Genomic DNA, 17,922 nt, shown 5'->3' on the forward strand with positions numbered 1-17,922 from the left:
AGCATGTATATCAGGAATTAGAAGAAGTTTCTTAACTGATAATCTGAGGTTCTAGAACTGATGTGCATTTGGAGCAGGAGAGGGCAAAAAGTCTAAATACTCTAAAGATGGCTCTCAGTGTGTGAAGGGCTTCATATGGACTGCATGTGATTGTTTAACGACTTCTGAGTTCTGTGGTCTGATGTGATAAAAGATTCGTGTGGTCCCTTGTGCCCAGAGCTGCACACTTGGGATTTTCTGCTGTTTACAGTCGGTAGTATACGAAAACACAACATTTTGATAATATGTACAATTTCATTGTCCATGTTCCTGAAAAGAATGAGTGAATCAAGAATACAAGGCACAGAATTTCTGTTCTGCTTAATGAGAGTTTCCCAGCAAATGAGGTATTTTTCATTAGCTTTAAAGGGCAGTAGTCCACATACATGTCTCAGTATATAAAGTAAAGTATAGATTCCCCTAAATACATCCATGAGAATATAGCTTCTTGCTCCCCCAGTCTGTACAGTAAGTAAACAAATGTGTAGTTCTAGTCAGGGAATTAAAAAAGATTAATGACAATTTTGTGCTTTCATTTTAAGTTGAGTCTGAACTTTTGAAGCAGATGAGCAAAATAGCCTGCCATAAAAGATAATTTCATTTGCCAAAATGAAACTACCTTCTAGTATTAATACTGTAATGAAATGGTTTGAATTATGAACTAAGAATCTTAAGGAAAAAGATGCCCACATTCCCATGTTCAGTAGTTACTTCTATAAACAATTACATCCATGTAAAAAGCTTTATGATTTTATTTTCATCATTGTCAGGCTGAACTGTGGAGCTGTCATACTTTGCAGTCTTCCCTTCAGTGACAACCACATTGACAACATGTTATACTCCACATTGATTTTACAGTTAAGGAGCTGATTGAGATATATAGGGATTTTAAGAATTCAGCTGAGAGGCTGACTTTTGCCTTTTATCATTCCATTAAAATTTTATAACCATCTTTTTCATGTCATTTCATCCATGAATTCTTACTTTAGAAAGTGATAGCTACTGCTGCGAGCGTAACTTTTCTCATGTTCACAGCTTTTTATTGTATTAGCAAACTATCCCAATTATAGTTAATACTCATGTTTTACATAATTGTGGTGACCCTTTCAACCAAGCAGTATCGTGCTAGTTGATTTCTATATAGAATTAGATGATTCTGCTTGCCATTTAAAAAGAAGCTACACCGAATGAGTGCTGGGGACCAGGATTTAATGCTTTCCCATCCAGTGGGGCCAATTAAGCTTCTCTCAATCGTCTTGTTTGAACTCAGCATCTTAAAAGTCTCTCTTTTAAAAGGGCAGTAGGGAATGCGTGGGTAGCTGTGCTAGCTACCAAAATATGCTTTTCTGAGGGGAGGGGGAAAGGACTAGGGGGACCCAAAGTTTAAGTTTGACAGCTCCTCCCATACATTACAGATTGTCCTTAAGGAATACTTCTATACTTGGTGTGTGTGTGGGGAGAGTGAAGCAGAGGTTCAACTAATTACCATGAATGTTTCACCTGTAATGCCAGCAACTTATTCTGTAGGAATAAAAAGGCTTATCCATTCCCTCACAACAAACTGCTTGATTGTTGTGGGGTTCGTTTTGTTTTGATTCGTTTTTCTCCTCCTGAAGAAGCTCATAGTGTGATACCTTATTTATGAGGTATAATTAGATAAAATGTAAGTTTGTAGCTCAGTGGTAAATATTATATCTTTCCACTCCCCGCCCGCATTAAACTAGAATTTGCAGCAATTTATTTTCAAGGTCTTCAATTCCATAGCAAATTTTCCTCTTTCCCCTTCACCCCAGCAAAATTTTCAGTTTGCCGAATATACATATAATTCAGGTTTACACCTCTCCATCTTTCAGTGAAGTCTAAATAATGGACTAAATTTTGTTCCAGTTTATGACCTAATTGATTTTGCCCAAGAGTACATGCAAATAGAATTGAATTGCTCTTTACAACAGATCATCTTTTATACTTGTAAATTCTGAGATCTAAATTAATCCTAGAGTGCGCAAGCATTGCATATAGAACTCTATCCTTATTATCACTGTGAGTAGAACAGGATATGTGGTATGGACGAGTTTTATGGAGTTGCTTTGTGATGCATCATATAATGAAAGAAAAAACACTGTTACTTTTTCAAATTTAAAAGCCAAAATGTAGATTTTATTGCAATCCCAATTTTACATCACTGTTTCCACTGATATCAGTGGAACAGTCCTGATTTACCTCTCTCTGTATGCAAGAGGAGAATCAGGGCTTCTGACTGCTTCAGCTGTTGTTCTAAAGGAGCCTCTCATGGTGCTGGATTTATTTATTTTCTAGGTTTTCTTGTTTTCCTCTCTCTTTCTCTTTTCATTTAAAAATTAACAGGAATTATTTAACTTCTAGTGAAGTAAATTATTCTTCCTATAGAGATAATAGAGATAATGTTCCTTGTGGTTTAGACAGCATACTGTTTCACTAGGAATTAAATGATGGTGGTGGTGTTGGCTACTGTGGAATTCAGCATATGCTGTGTCGTGTCCTGTGTCTTAGCACACCCACAAACACTAATGAATTTTAAATTTTCAACCCTTAGCATTTGAAACTTACTCTCCCCCCCCAAAAAAAAAAAAATAAATCCCCAAACCTAAAGCTATTTTAAAGTATTACTAAATCCAAGTATATATTTTTTTAAGATTTCAATAAAATGTAATGTTCACAGAAAAATCTCATAAATGTCGAAATTGCTATGGGCAGAATAGGAGGGAATATAGTATTTTCTTGATCTGCTGTAGCAATTTATAGATTTCAGGATGTGGTTTATAAGAATGCTAAATGTTCTGGAATTACAGCTGTTACTGATCAGTGATTGAGCCAGATTTGTGTTATTGCACCATGTTCTTGCTTGTACCTAGAGAGCAGTAAAGCCTCAATATAATAAAAAGCACCTGCATTTTAAATGAAATTTCAATTGAAAAACTTAACAGCCCTTCAAATTGCAGAATTTAACGCAGCCCAGTAAAGCTTAAATAACACTTTGCCTCCACAGGCTGAGGGTTTTGCATTCAAGGTGACTTGATTGTGTCGCATGGTGAAATTATTTACAATTAAGGAATTTCTCTGGAGGGCTGCAGAGTATTTGCTGTTCCACAACTCCTATGCAGGCATATGGTCGGTCTTTTTCAGTATTCATGGAAGCTCCTGAACCTTTATGATAATTGAATCAGTTAGAGTGCTGAGTGGAGCAAGCATAAAACCTGTTAACCTAAAGGTCAGATCTGTGCATTGTTTATTTATCAGTAGGTGAAAGAGCTAAATCGGCAGCTTCTGTCACAGTCGAAGTAAAAAATCACCTATAATATTAACAGGGAGTAGATAAATTGCAAAAAATGGATTAGAATTATAAACAGAATGAAGTAAAATATTGAATATATAATGAGAGATGCAGCAGAGGCTTACTGAGCTGTAAAATATGTAGCTTTGTTATGCCCATGCTGCTGGTTGCAATTAGTAACTAGCGCTCTAGAAAAATATCAGCAAGGGCTAGAACTGCAGATCTATGTTGACACTTTGCCGTACACTTTCTCCACATGCTAACAGCATCAATAGGACTCTTTTGAGACACAGGAGGAAAAAGGATGTGGAGGAGGAGGGAGGAAGGCTGAGTGAGGGGAAGGTGTGCTTAAAGAGCAGCTTGACTTTGAGAGCCATATTCATCCCCTGAATAGCTGGGCCCTACAGTTTCTGAAGAAATAGGCTGTTTAGTAGATTTTAGCCCCATTTGATGAATACTGCTTGCTGCTGTTGACTTTCACAATCACAGACTTTAAGTAATTTTCCTTTTTTTTTCTCTTTTTCTTTTTCTTTTTCTTTTTTTTTTTTTTTTTTTTCTTCTGTTTGTTACAGAACCTGGGCCTTTAGATCCACCACTTCTATTGAATGTGACAGCAAGGGCAGCAAGCATCACCTGGCAACATCCTTTAAAGCCAAATGGCATTATCACTCATTATAATATTTACCAAAATGGCCAACTGCATGCCACAGTGCTAGGAACTAGATCTAATTGCACTGTGGAAGACTTGCATCCTTACACTGTCTATGTATTTCAGGTAGAAGGATGCACTTCTAAAGGATGCTCTCTTTCACCCGAGACCCCAGAAATACAGACTCTTCCAGATGCGCCTGAGGATATTCCTGCTCCAGAGCTGTATTCAGATACCCCAGCTTCTGTGGTCATATCTTGGCAACCACCTGCTTGCCCAAATGGTTTGGTGGAAAACGTTACAATAGAAAGGAGGGTGAAAGGAACAGAACAAATATCAACTGTGGTGACTCTCCCTCTCAGTCAGGCCATGAGTTACATTGACCAGAGTACTGCTCTGAGCCCTTGGCAGAAATTTGAATACAGAGTGCTGATGAGCACCCTTCATGGAGGCACGAACAGCAGTGCATGGTCAGAAGTTACTACTAGACCATCAAGACCTGCTGGGGTTCTGCCGCCTGATGCAGAAGTGTTGGGACCAGATTCAGTTAAGGTAGGAATAATTCTCATTGGCTCATGGCTTTTAGCATGTTTTCCTTGTAGCAACTGTGTATGTAAGAGAGACGTCTACTGTCTGAGTCAACATATTTCTTTGCTGCAGGGGTAGCTGAATAACTAGTGTCTGTACTTTGGCTCAAAAGCATTAGATTCTTTTTCATGTTTTCCCTTTACGCCAGTCTCCGGCATTATACTCCAGTTCATTTTCTTCCTTACACACCTGACATATTTTCAGTATTTAACTCAAATGCTTGCTCTTGACTCCCTAATCAGATCAGAAAATGACTTACTATCTTCTCCAGGATGTGAAGACATCATTAAAATGCTAGAAGTAAAAAAGACTTTTTTAATGTAATTAAATCTTGTAGACAATTATCAGATATTTTGAAAATAGCTAATGAAGGGGAAAAAAATAGCATTGTGGTTCTCCTGGTTTATGAAAGAAGAGTCTTACAGGACTACCTAGGAAGTTTTCAATTATTCACATAGTTCTGTTGGGAATGAACTCTAGAGGACAGGATAACTACCATTGTTTTGGCTTGCATACAAACTTCATTCAAGGGAAATTAGTGTAACCAAACAAGAGGGATTTTTGTAGCTTAGAAGCCTCTTTTGTGTAAATACACACATGCTTCCATGGATTCAGTCTTGTACTACTGCCAAAAGTATTGGTACAGTAGCTTGCTCACCAGAGCACAAAACAAAGGACATTTGCATAAGATTGAAGTTCATCTGTTGGGGTTTTTCTGGTAAGCATTGTATTTTCAAAAAGTAAACAGAGTGGTGTTACCAATGGAGTCTAAATAGTTTGAGGGTATGAATTTAAGCAGTAAACCAATGCTGATTGTTTTGCTTTGTTCACACGTAATTTTAAGCTATGAAAAAGAACTATTCACCATTAGACAAAAAAAAAAACAACAAACCAAACCAACAAACCCTAAGCTTTTAAAATTATGTTTTAGTATCTAAGGAGTTGTATGTTACCTCCATATTAATAGCAAATGAGTTCAGTATGAAGACAATGGTTGCTGTAAGAATTAATAACAATCGACCGCTAGTAATTGTGATGAATTACCAGACTGTTTATTGAAGATTTGGGTGATCCACTTCCAGGACTCTGCCCTCTGTGTTTCTGTAGATATATCTTAATATCCACTACAATTTATAGTAAGGCATTTTTCATGGATTTACCAGAAGCAGCAATGCTGAGTAAACAGTAGCCCTAGTTCAATGGCACACATGTCCACATTTTATTGCGTGAGCTTTTACGCATTGGCTTCAACTCTGAGCACAAAGAAGAAGTCACTGCAACCTTTAATGCTTCAGTTAATGTGATAAGGGCATAACAATTTTATATCTTACCCAATTTTTTTTTTTTCCTGTGCGTGCAGCCAACACCCAGTCCTGATTTTAAAAGCCTGTGAGTTATCAGAGGTCTTGTCATTCTTTACTGGATGTCTTGTCTTGAAATCAGAGGTGTGTGCTTAGTTGCAATTTTATTGTCTTTTGCTCAGCTCCAACATTAAGTAATCTACCAGTACTGAAAGTCAGTTTGATGATTTATTTTTTCTGAAACCTGAAATCAGGCTGTGCAGTCTTCACTCTGTAATAATTTAATTTCAATACAAGAGTGCTGTTTAAATTTGTTTTCGTTTCCTGCCGAAGAGTTCAAATGCTCCTTTTTCCTCCTTCTTCCCCAGTTTATCATTAACAAAATTCTTTAAAGCCCTTTAATGTCTACATTGTATGACCTTCCGTATGAGCAGTGGTCATATTTTGTGTCACTGCTGCTCTTGTAGTCTCACACTTGGGTTTTTTCCATGTGGAGAGACATATTTGTTTGGTCTGTTAAGATTAATTTCTGTCAAAGATGCTGAAGTCTGGATGTTTTTATTTCCATGACTCAGTTTTGCTATTCATTTTTCTTTATTTTAAATATTTAGGTTAAAATGTTTAAAGTAATCAAAGGTGGCAGCATCTAATTGAGAAAAGTGGCTTACATATATGCTTTTCCAAATACACTCTCTTCTGAGTACCTGTCCCTCAGCAAAATTCTCTCTGTCAGCTTACAGAGTATTGGTATCCTTTGCTGATATGGACATAAATTCTTCTACTTTATCTAGCTTTCTTTTTTTACTTAGTGTTGTTTAATTTGAGAGTCACCATAATTGGGGGAGAGTTGGGAATACTTGGTGCAGTTCCTGTGCAGAGGGTATTCCATGGCAGAGACATTACTTTGCTTCTGATTTCTAAGATCCTAACACTTCTTAAAAATCTTAAAATTTCTTGATTGTCCAGACAGCAAGAGATTTTCTTTTTTTTCATCTTTTGTAATTACTATTATTAATATTATTATTTTTAATTATCTTTTCAAAAAATTGAGGTAAAGTTATAGGTGCAGAGAAGAGCTCATTGCACTTCATCACTGAAGATATTATGGATAAGGCTTGCTGCACCCAGCCATTTTCTGCCCTTCTGCTTGTTTGCACGTGGGAAGCACCAGAGGCTGGGATTTCATCTTCCGTCTTGGTCTTATGTCTGTCAGTGGGATGTGCTCACTAGTGGTAGTATTCTTTCCTTCTCTTCGATCTCATGGCAAGCTCACATCAGAGCAGTAAGACTCTGAGACCACCCAGGGGCTGTGCTGTGGTGCTGAGGCTGTTTTGTGGCCACAGTGAATGTACTAGGAGAATACAAAGGTAGCTCCTGTTTTCAAAATACTTGGGAGTTTTCCCCTGCTCTTTCAAACTAGTGTGTAGATCTGAATAGCTGCTCTGCCCTTGTGTCCCTACAACCCAGAAGTATGCTAGTTGCAAAGGCACAATGACTGAAGTGTGAAGTATTGTGCAAGGTTTGCCACTTCATGGTTGAAAGGTTTCCTGTGTGGAAATAGGATGAATCTGTTTTGGAATTGCTTTATGTTGGTGTCTTTAAGCCCTGATGAGAGTCCCAGAAAGGCGCGCTTTCCCTCCTGAGCAGATCACCTGTGAAGTGTTCAGATCAATTTGTGGAATCTGCTTGTGCTGTACATTGCTTTCATCTTATTCAGTGTCTACGATTGTAACTCTTAAGCAGAGAATGGAAACCAAGCCATGTCTTTGGGAAGGAGATTTTAATTACCTCTTGCCCTAGAGAGAGCTGTCCTCCCAGGTTAGAGCGGAAAGTATTGGAAGGGCACTGTGGGAAAGATTAGCGAGAGGCTCCTTTACCACGCCACGGTTGCAAATCAATAGAGGCTTTCAGCTGTCAGTGCAACCAATCCCTAAACCATGAGCACAAATATTTACTTCTACTGAAAACAGAGGGAATTTACAAAAAAAGAGAAACATATTTCCATTCCTTTACTTAGTCATAGAATCAATATAAATGATTTGAGAATGTGGAGATTTCAAAGTGCTCCAGGATAGTACTCACTTGAGTATACAGCTTATTTTCATAGACCAGAGCTTACACTCTGCAAGGAGGAAAATATCAGCACAGCAGGTCACTCTTGGCAAAGCCACTTATGATGTGTGTGTGCTCCTTTAACATTTAATCAGAATGGACCGATATCTCTCCATAACATTTAGCTTGCTTTCTTTTGTGCAACAGAAAGTGTAAAGCTGTCAATAATTTTTAAAGTATCCATTCCTGTGACACCTGCATGATATTTTTTAATATTTGCTGAATTGATAATGTTCATGGCATACTGTGCAATAAACTGCTTTTGTGGCTGATTAAATGCCAAAGTGAAGTGGAGGTATTCAGCAACTGCAAAAGCCGTTTATTTAGTATATGCCAATACCATGAACATTATTCCTGTTACACAAGATTTGCTATACCCTAATGTACAGAAGTATAAAAGAAATTGTTTCCTTTTCTTGCGAGGGTTGCAATTGCTCTGCTGCCTCAATCTCACACTTCACACCGATATTACATACGGGAATGTAACTAGGTTGAGTGGCTTGAGAGAGAGGCTGGTTTAGACAGTGAATAATTATTTAAAGGAGTTCTTTGTGTAGGAAAAGCATTATGTGGCTGGGAATGCTGAACTAAATTCACTGTAGTATGCAAATTCTCCAACTTTGGCCTTTTAACTTCTGATAGGAACACTTCCCTTTTGCTGCTGTGGTTTTCCCTTGAGGGCTTTGGCCTGGAGATGGCAGCTGTAGTCTTGATTATTGGCTTAACTGGGGACTTGCTGATGCATGTTTGCTTGTATTGTTCTTCCTTGCTGACCGGTGCCACCAACTGGACCACTAACAGATAAGAAGCTGCAGCCATTTCCTGTCGTTCTTTGTGTAACCTTTATCTCCAGATGGAAGTTGGCATGAGCTGTAGGTAATCCTGATGTTTCTGTCAAGGGGAAAGAAAATTTTTGGTGCTTAGATAGGTTAGAAGAAACTGGTTTCATCCCGGTTGGATCACATAAGTACCTCATTGGCACATAGTTCTTGTGCCATGCTAATCCTTGATGACAACGTTAGTTACAGAAACTTCCTGCAATTTAATCAGATACGAAACAAGAAAAAAATTATAATGATTTCATTGCCTTCTCTCTTAATACATGTTCTTGCTAGAAATGTGTTGCCTGCTAGAAATGAAGGGCTGTAGTGATCCTGAAGCAGCAAACCATCATTCTTCTAATTTATTCTTTTTGCATATTGATTTAAATCATGCCATTGATTTTCCATGGGTTAGTTCTTTTTCATAAGTATTTCCTCATGACTTCTCTGAATGAGGGAGGGTTGTAGACTTTTTAATTCCATTGTTACTCATGTTTTTATTACCCCCAGAGATGATGATCCCTTGATTTACAGTTCAGCTACATTCTTTTCTTTGTATAGGAGAACCTGCAGCAGGGAAAGCTAGTATTGCACCTTACAGACTGAACAATGTCATCAGTTTGCTGTCGACAGGATCTTCAAGAGTTGCAGTCTGCACTCTTTCATTGCAGAAGATTATCATTTACTGCTACAGAGCAATAAATTTTTCTTGCAGCACTTCTCCAATTCAGCTACTAAATTGCATGTGCAAGTGATTAAACTCAGATAAATAAGGCTCTATTTTATAGTTTTCTTCTGTTCTTCATTAGCTCAGAAGCTGGATAGTGGACTGCTAAATGCCTGTTGTTCTGTAAATAGGCTGGGATTAAAATAGAGGAGAGAAAGATTTCAGCTGTGTGGAATGGATACCACTAATTTATTTAAAGCCATATACCCTCTAGTTGCAGTTTGAGTATCATCCAGGAAAAGGAAGGTGTTTTCTTTATTAATTTGGAATTACAGTTATAGACACATCTTCTGGGGTTGTTTCTTGTCACACCTGTAAATATTTGCTGCCCTGTGAGGTTGCTTCTGATTACAGAACATAGGATGCAATGGTAATAACTCCACGGTCACTGAAGTCAGTGACTAACAGGTGATCCTTCAGTGGTTTACCTCTGCAGATCACTGTGTGGTACAGAATAAGGCTGTGAAGACCCCTCCTCTCTGCCAGGTTACCCCTCTGTTACTATTTCATTCTCAAAGTGCTTCAGACTGCAGTTGCCTAAGAACATGATTTTGAGAATACAAACAACTTTGATACCTAGGCCTGGTACGCTAAAGGCAGGTGGAGTAAACTCACACAGTACCTTCATGCTGGGGACAAAAAAAGAGTTTAGATTTTATTCACCACACTTCCAGTTTTATGCAGATATGCCTGGTGCATTGGGGAAATTGTTTAGGAGCAATCAATCCTTGTGTGAAGATTGCCCTATAACGCTGCTAAGATCAGTGAGACCTTGGTTTATTTGCCACGTAAGTGCTGCTTGAGCGAGTTAGGATACTCCAACACCCATAGGAACAACTTTAACTTGCACACTAGAGATTTTCCACATTTTAGGACTGTGATTTCTTGCACAGCTTGCTCATTTGGTACAGATCACATAGTGGGGTGAACTAACTGGGGTTTCATCAGCATTATCACTCTGCCTTTGATATAGCTTGAACGCTTTGTTGTAGGTGTTTAAGGTCATAAATGAATGTTCTTACTGGTTTTGCACCTCTCAAGCGAAGTGCTGCTAGAAGTTTTTGTAGTAGCAATCCATTACTGCAAACTCGGTGTTGCCATTCTGCAGTAGTGCTTGCTGAGACTGAATGTAATTAATGTGCAAAGTGTATGAGAAATAATTACAGCGGCCTCTGCCAGGATTTGCTTTTCTGGTGTGATACTGTCCCTTGATTGAATCCCACTATAATTTCTCTGAAGACAGATAAGAACTCATGAGGAGATTCATCTCCCAACTACCTTTGCTGAGGCTAGGGGTTGGCAGAGGACTATAGTCCAGTGGCTGGAATGCAGAATTAGGGTACCAGGCTTTTGTCTTCAGTTTTGCTTATTTCTGATACAGGACTTAGTGTGGGATTTAGTCTTTTCATCTGTAAAACTGGAATAATAATACTTATAATTTGAGATTTACAGTGTGCTTTGAGACCAACAGTGAAAAGCTCACAGTAATGTACTTATTGCATTCTGTTTGTAGATGTTACAAGCAGTAGCTAGGAGAAATGACAATAAAATAAAGTCAAACATACTGATTTAAAATCAAACTGTTGAAATCAGGCCTGAACTAGTAAAAAGTTACCCATGTGCCAATGCCTCTTCACAGAAAATTCCAAGGTTATAACTGTTAATAGGGGGAAAATGGCTAATTTTTGTCTCTTTAAATTTTGTGGTTCAGAAAATAAGGTGCTTTGATCTTTAAATGAAAGCTTCCATAGTCATTACATTGAATCAGTTAATCTCTCCCAGTAGCTACCTTATTCTCTCTTCCTCATGGGCATCCTCTTTCATGGTCTCAGTGCTGAGCTTCAAATCAATGAACAAACTGTTACTGCTTCCAACACAGCCTGGCTAGTGAGCTTTCCTGCTTTCATGCATTGCCAAGCTCTTACCTCAAACCTTGGCACATTAAAGTGGAGAAGAGGCCCAGTAGCGCCATGTGTGTGTTAACCAGGCTTTCTTCATCATCTTGTTTTACACTGTATGGGTCAGGCAGTCCCTCGCCTCTTGACAAGAGAGGTTTGTCAGATACTGCGTGTTGTGTCATTCCCAAGTGACATATGTAATTCAGAGCAGGTCATGTGCACAGCAGTGACTGTGAGTATCCTTGGTCATCCCTTTATTTAGTTTTAAAAAATACTAACCAAAGAGATAACTGATCTACATATCTGTCCATGAGATAGAAAGTGCACACACTGTATAAAACGCAGGAGCTGAGGCTCTGGAGCAGTGTCTTTCTCCTGTTCATGTTATTTATCTGTTCTTTTATGTGGCGGTGTTACAATATACAGTCAATCTTGTGCAGGTTCTATTTGAGTAATTTTGTGGGTTTAGGCAGAGAAGTTAGGTGTTTAAAGTGTAATGTAATTTAAAAATAACTACTCCTTTCTTCCAGGAAGTAAAACAAGATTTGGGACAAGGAGAACATTTTTAGACAATTTTCTCTTCTGAAAGGGTAATACTAGGAATTTTCTCCAGCATTTGACATACAGTTCTTTTATTAGAAGCCACCTTGCATTAAGCAACAAGAGGGTTTTTCTTTTCACTGATAATGACAGATTTGGTGGCTTTGCTGTAATGTGTTGGACCTTAAAGTCTTCTGTGCTTCTTCCAGCAACTTCAAAGATACATCCCTGAAAACAAAAGTGAATCATGCACATCATCCTCTTTCTGTGGCATATGCAATGCATCCAGTGTGTGCTGTATGGTAGCAACAAAAAGCACTGGGATTGGAAAGTTTACTGGCCTGAATGCTTCCTAGCTTGTCATGGTTTAACCAAGCACTGCACAAGGAATAATAAAGACATCCCTGAGTTACCAACACTATTTCCAGCACAAATCCAAAACACAGCCCCATGCCAGCTAGTATGAAGAAAATGAACTCTGCCACAGCCAAAACCAGCACATACTTGCACATGGAAACATTTTGTGTTGTCTGTGCTAATCATCCATTCTTCTCTACTTCCCAAGCTTATGCCTAGATCACATGAACTACTTCAGAATGAGAGTTCTGCCCAATGTCTGTGAGAATGGTGCAGAATTGATTCCTACCTTCTGTGAAATTTTGCATTGCTTTATCAGTAGTATTTTCCTTATTTGTTTGATCTTGATTTGAGGCCAGAGGTAACAGAAACCTGAATACAGGATTTGATAATTAGCCAGAGCTAAGCCTTTCCTATTTGTGCTGTCTTTACTCAAGATCACCCTGTTTCTAACTCTCTGTTTAATAGTATTCCAGATTCTGTTATCAAAATCCTTCAGCTTTCTCCAGTACTTTGCTGCCAGGTTTCTTACAAGTCTGAAGGCCTAAGAGGTCCTTCTGCACCTTAAATATAACATTTCCTGATCCCTAAGGGTCCTTTAAAAATAATTTTATAAATCAAGCTTCTCTGTTTCCACAGCCATGTGTAATTGTGCATATACCTTTTTAAAGATACTTAACTTTGGAGGCTGGAGAGAATTAAGAAAAAAGCTCAACTTAACTGAAACTAAAGTATCTTGATATTACTATTTAACACTTCAATATTATCTTTGTTAATTTTATTCTGCACATACCTTCATCTAGCTTTTTTCCATTTCTGTGTTCTTTGAAATGTTGGATTCAATCCTTAATTATCCCATGCCTAAGAGGAGAAGAGAGAATTGTTATAGATGAGTTGGTCAATTACAAGGAAAACGTCCCAGGGATGAGCAAAGCAAAACTGGTGTATTTCCTAAACTGGGACTTCTAGGAAATCCTTCTAGGGAAGGATTGATAGATGCTCTTATACTACCTTTATGAAACTTTGAGGTCCTTAATACAGTTACATATCCTCATGGCAGTCTGAAGTCCTCTCTGTTATGATACCATGACAAAAAGCCTTAAAACAGAATTGAGAACCTCCTTGTACTTTATGGTACAATGATTCAATGTGATTCTTCACTGGAGCTGGTAAGAATAAATACGTAGGAAAATAGAATTAAAAAAAAGACAAACTTTCACAAAAACGCAGATAAGCACAGTTTAGTAAACCCACAGTAAACATAGCAGTATGTGTATATGTATATAAAACATGAATTCTGTATGTAAGTTCCAATTTTTTTGTTACAAAGTGTTCTCAGCATAGTTTTATAGTTCTAACAATGGAAAATTGTGCCTGTTCTTTGTCTGATACTTACCAGTGTGATTTATTACTGAAAAATAAAAGAGAATTTCATCATATAAAGACAACAGACAAATCTTGTTTCTCATAGGAGCTACTAGAGTTACATATTTCTGAAAGTTGTGCAAACACAAAATATGATTTCTTTTTACTCTGCTGCTAATAGATGGTAATACCCCCTAAGAAAAATGGCAATTAGTGATACTTACCATAAGTAGTGTACTTTCGCACTGCATCTGAACATCTCAGAATTTGGAGTGGAGCAATCACGCTCTACTGGTGAAGCTAAATAGTAGGTTTTTCAATGGCTACTGCGTTCAACTGTTACTGCAATCCTCACTAAAATTAAAGGAGATTAGATTTCTAACTGATGTACCTTTAAAAATAAAATCTCAGTTAAGGGTCATACACCAAGTCTGTTTTGATGAAGAAGGAAAAGCACATCTTCAGGTCCCGTTTATGTCCATTTGTAGTATGTCATGTCTGTATATCTGCATTCTGGCTGTAAGAAATATGTTATCTTAATTCTTTTTTTCCCTTTTTTTCCCTCCATCAGCTCTCATGGAAACCTCCTCTAATACAGAATGGGGAAATCCTTAACTATGAGATTCGCATGCCGGATCCACGAATTGTCATTCCTGGGAACACTTCATCAACGTTAAGTCATTTGGTGACTAATCTTATACCCTATACAAACTATTCAGTCACTGTAATAGCTTGTTCTGGAGGTGATGGCTTTCTAGGAGGCTGCACAGAGAGTTTGCCTACAAATGTGACTACACCTTCAACAGTTCCTCAGGGGATCAGTCCATTGTCTGTGACTCCAATCAGCGAATCCTTTATTGCCATTTCTTGGCAACCACCGCTAAGGCCAAATGGCCCTCATCTGAGGTATGCTTTTAGTTGCCACTGAGGTCGCTGTTTTCTTCTCCTTACCTAAATCTGACTCAGAAAATTTTGAGTTATGCAAACTTTATGATGTGATCTCTTAATTTCTGACTTCTTGAAGTTCCTCTTTAGGGAATGGACACATGGAAAGTGGGTATGTCTAGAGGCAGATAGTAGAGTGAGCTTTGAATTGTTTTGAACTTACAAAGAGACAGGATTATTAAAAGTAAGCGTGGTATCTGTGTGGGAAGGCTCTGGATCTTTCAAACCAGTGCTGTCTGAAAAGACAAAAGGAGCAAGTAGAGGGTATTTTCAAGGTCATCACTGGTTTGGACTGCAGCGTCGGCCACTTTTTGGTGACAAGTTCAGGCAACATTGCACCAACAAAATGACAAGTATGAGATCTCTGTGAACATAAGTATTTAACACAACCAGTATTCGATACTCTATATAGGTTATTCCACATAAAGTGACCATTTGGAAGTGTGATAACATGAAATAATCTTCAAAACTTAACTGATTAATAAATTGCAAATTCGAGCGCGTGTGAGTAAAATGGAAGCTAAAATGCTACAAGCTTGGGGGCAAAGCCAAAAATGGCAAAGGCAAGGAAGCGCTGGGTATAGCAGACTGAATGTCACCACAGGAACCAGAGAGAGGCATCTCCTGAGACTTGTCTGGAATGCTGGGATGGGGAATTTTACTTGAATCTGTTGACTGCTCAGTGTGTGTGTGTGTGTGTGTGTGTGAGTGCACATATACATTAAAAATATATATATCTGAGCACATGAAGATTTATAAAGACAAATGTATCTTTATATATACATGATACAAAGTGTCAAACAAATCTTTCATTCTAGGAGTTTAACGTATTGTGAAACATTGTGCATGGAATTATATCTCCGTGCTCCATATGTTCTGGTTAGTAGCTCTCTTCTAGATGCACTGATGGGTTCAATAATTATCGTGTAATGCCATTTCAGTTGCGTATGTTATTACAGCACAGTAGCTTGACTCTTTCTTCAGGCTTAATTAGGGCACACTACAAGTGAATGAAATGAGGATTGCTCTCCAGTAAAATTTGCAGTTTTTGAAAAGCAGTCCCTGTTATTCTGGGGTTAACAACATGACCATTTTACCATAGATTATTGAAGTAATTCAGCAAGACCTACATCTGCAGACTTCATTTCCTTCATGGTGTGCCATGCTGCCCTCAACAAGAACAACCACTGAAGCAGCTGCTCTGTACAGCATGATGGAGCAAGAAGTCTGCAGCAAGCAGAGTAGCAACAGCAGCTGCCAGTGGGGGTGATTTACACATGATCACCATTCAGTGTTCAAAAAGGTTTTGATGTTTCCCGTGACTTGTCTGTGGAATATATTGGACAGAATATGCCAGGATTGTTCCTAATAAAACTGCAAAGGTCTGTCTTTGGGCTCTTTTGACACTGGTGAACCACTCATGTGAGAACTTCTTCTTCGGGTGTAAGTCTTTTGAATGTTTTGATAGAGTTGGAGTTTAATTAGTTTTTACTATTTAATTTCTGAGTCATACTCCTAACTTCTGCAGTAATTTTGTTTGGCGTCTGTTAGGTTGATGATGCAATGCTTGTTTGTACCTGTTGAGGATTATTCCCCAAACTGAAGGAACAGCTTCTCGGTTGATTTCTGGTTTTGAAGCAATGCAAAATCACTGTATGCAGTACCTATTAAATACCCTCTTAATTCAGGGTCTCAAATCTGGAATGGTATTGTCCAACATTTCCTCATCAGATTGGAGATGATCTTAACATAAAAAAGATAAATGTCAACTTACAGATAAAGCCAGTGGTCAGAAAAATCATTGCAGTGGGGAGGCGACCCACTCCAAGGCATTCTGCAGAATGCTTGAACACAGAAGGAAAAATTTTCACAAATAAGTGCTTAAAATGAGAGTCTTTAAGATCTGCCTTAGTATCCATATACTTTTGGCTGGAATTTAACAGTAGCACCATTCCAAAATGGAGGGCCAGAGAAAGGATAATACACAGCAGCTCAGCACTTTAGAGAATCAAGTTGTGTATTTAAGTGAATAGATATGCGTATGACCTAATTTGTTGGGCATCAGTGGAAACAGTGTTGTAACTATAGTTTGATTAAAACTGCAACTCACCATTGAAAGCAACCTGAGCGTGGTTCTGTAACTGGTAGGAAGAGTACAAACATTTGGAGCCTTACAAAGAAACCACCACCATCAAATTGAAACAAAAAACCTGTTTTAAAAGTCCTGTGAAATGTAATTAAGAAGAAGAATCCTAAATATTTTGAACAAAGCTATATAATATTCTTTCCTTTAGAATATAGTTTTGTACGTAAACCCTAGAATGATTAGGAAATGCAAAATATGTTAGTTTGTGCAAGTATTAAGTGTTTTGTTAAATTCCATAAAGGTTTTATATAAAAGGTGATGAAAAGTGAGTAATGCAGAATGGGCAAAAGGCCTGTTTTCTAAATCAGGCAGTCTCATGGTTGACCTGGTGAAAGATGGGCTTTAGCTGACCTGCTGTTTGGAACAGAGACAGGAATACAGCTTCAGATACCAGTTAAAACCAGGATGAAACAGTTTGGTGTTTTAAGCTCACATCATGAATGTCAACCCAAACACAAAGGTGCCTTGCTAAGGTCTACAGATGGCTTGAGCAGTTAACTCATTCTGTGCCTGTTTGCCACCCATAATTTACAGTGTGGTTATTTGCAAACATGTTAAACACAAATTCACACTTAAGTTGCTACTACCAGTAAAATAGCAATGGCAATGCTATGTGTTTTGGCACATTTGCAAGAAAGAGACATTGTCATTTCAGATTCTGGAGCCGTCTGTGCGTATCAGATGGCATCAGTCAAGTCTGCATAAGACACTGTTACTGGGCTGTTTGGACTTGATCTTCATAGCATCTGTAAATCATTAAATACACCCATTCTTTCAAACAGAAGTGCTTCATTTTCCATTTTCAAAGTAGTTTAAGTAATTGACTGTTTTAAATCATGAAACATTAAAAAGAATGTTTATCTCAGAAAGTTTACAGCTGTAAAAACAAAATGATGTGTGCCTTTAAAAAAAACAGTTTGGTTTTTTTTTTGTGTAATAACATTAGTTGAGATAATCCCGGTGTTCTGCTTGTCTTTTGTGTTAGATATGAGCTCCTGAGACGTAAAATCCAGCAACCACTTGCATCAAATCCCCCTGAAGATTTAAATCTGTGGCACAATATTTACTCAGGAACTCAGTGGTTTTATGAAGATAAGGGTCTTAGCAGGTGAGATTACAAAAAC

At 38.0% G+C, this 17,922-nt stretch overlaps 1 protein-coding gene across 1 annotated transcript in view; it reads left to right on the forward strand.

The window, feature by feature from the left end:
* USH2A (usherin) overlaps positions 1 to 17,922 on the forward strand; it is a 367,116-nt gene that overhangs the window by 238,172 nt on the left and 111,022 nt on the right. Inside the window, exons 40-42 of the mRNA XM_030499989.1 lie at positions 3,922 to 4,550; positions 14,279 to 14,613; positions 17,784 to 17,906. Coding sequence (XP_030355849.1) covers positions 3,922 to 4,550; positions 14,279 to 14,613; positions 17,784 to 17,906 — 1,087 coding nt within the window. The remainder of the gene's footprint in view (positions 1 to 3,921; positions 4,551 to 14,278; positions 14,614 to 17,783; positions 17,907 to 17,922) is intronic.

Source organism: Strigops habroptila, chromosome 10 (assembly GCF_004027225.2).
Source record: "Strigops habroptila isolate Jane chromosome 10, bStrHab1.2.pri, whole genome shotgun sequence".
In the NCBI taxonomy this organism is placed as follows: domain Eukaryota; kingdom Metazoa; phylum Chordata; class Aves; order Psittaciformes; family Psittacidae; genus Strigops; species Strigops habroptila.